This window comes from Sinocyclocheilus anshuiensis, unplaced genomic scaffold, assembly GCF_001515605.1.
Source record: "Sinocyclocheilus anshuiensis isolate Anshui unplaced genomic scaffold, SAMN03320099.WGS_v1.1 scaffold248, whole genome shotgun sequence".
NCBI lineage: Eukaryota > Metazoa > Chordata > Actinopteri > Cypriniformes > Cyprinidae > Sinocyclocheilus > Sinocyclocheilus anshuiensis.
The window spans coordinates 1,463,808-1,464,770 of record NW_015555734.1 but is presented as its reverse complement, the minus strand read 5'-3'; the positions used below and the strand labels follow the sequence as shown (position 1 = coordinate 1,464,770).

The following is a 963-nucleotide window of genomic DNA, read 5'->3' as shown; positions in this document are numbered from 1 at the left end:
ATATATATATATATATATATATATATATGTAAAGTAGTATGAAAGCAATCATTTAAACTAATATATGTATAAATAAATGTGTGAATTTTGTGCCCTGTGCTGAGGTTTAATGTTTTTTGATGTGTGTTCAGCTCAGCAGAGGCCGATGTTGAACTTCCTCCACCAAGCATGCAGAAGCTCTCCTCTGACCTTCGACCTCTCATGTTCTGGATGTCCAATGCCACGGAGCTCCTCAACTTTTTTCAGGTCAAAGTTGAAGCCATGGAAAAAGAATGGGAATTTGAAGGTTAGTGAGAGATCGGCAATTACAGCATGTTTTCTCAAAACAAAAAATACAGAACGGGCCGTATCTTCGGTTGTAGACGTGTTATGTCTTTTGTTAGACTAAATCAGTTTTCTCTTTTTATGCCATCTTGTTCTTTTTAGTAAACCTGTTAGTCTAAGCAAGAATTATGCACTGCGAAATAGGCCTCAACTTGGAATAGAATTACAATGAGGATATATTGAGCCTACAGACTTATGGCTCATAAAACTCAAACACAAACAGTTCATGAAATACACAGTCAAAATCGTTGCCAAATGCCAAAATGTACTCATCACATGATATCAGCCAACAGTAGCTGTTATTCTTTCAAAGATGAGATTGTAAAATAACACATTTTATTGTCAACTAATATATTGAAACTGATTGCAGTTCTTATAAATTATTAACGTTAATAATTACCAGGTCACTTGGGATGATTTATGTTCATCTGCAACTCCTCCATATGATTTTACTGACATTTTGAGTTTAAGCATTAACTCATTAATAATGAAGGATCCACGTTTTTCTTTATGATTTGTCTCATCATAACCTGTAGCCCCAGGTGACCCAGTGCTCTCAGCTGATATGGACATCTGTTCTGAGGCGCTGGCACAGCTGGATGATGTCATTATGCACACCTTTCAGCAGTGTGTTTACCA

At 36.2% G+C, this 963-nt stretch overlaps 1 protein-coding gene and 1 long non-coding RNA gene across 2 annotated transcripts in view; both read left to right on the top strand.

The window, feature by feature from the left end:
* LOC107672991 (uncharacterized) overlaps nt 1–956 on the top strand; it is a 1,585-nt gene extending 629 nt beyond the window's left edge. Inside the window, exons 2-3 of the long non-coding RNA XR_001632363.1 lie at nt 132–286; nt 861–956. This is a non-coding gene — a long non-coding RNA (uncharacterized LOC107672991). The remainder of the gene's footprint in view (nt 1–131; nt 287–860) is intronic.
* The window catches only part of LOC107672959 (ras-interacting protein 1-like), an 18,784-nt gene that overhangs the window by 14,429 nt on the left and 3,392 nt on the right, over nt 1–963 (top strand). Inside the window, exon 10 of the mRNA XM_016466345.1 lies at nt 132–286. Coding sequence (XP_016321831.1) covers nt 132–286 — 155 coding nt within the window. The remainder of the gene's footprint in view (nt 1–131; nt 287–963) is intronic.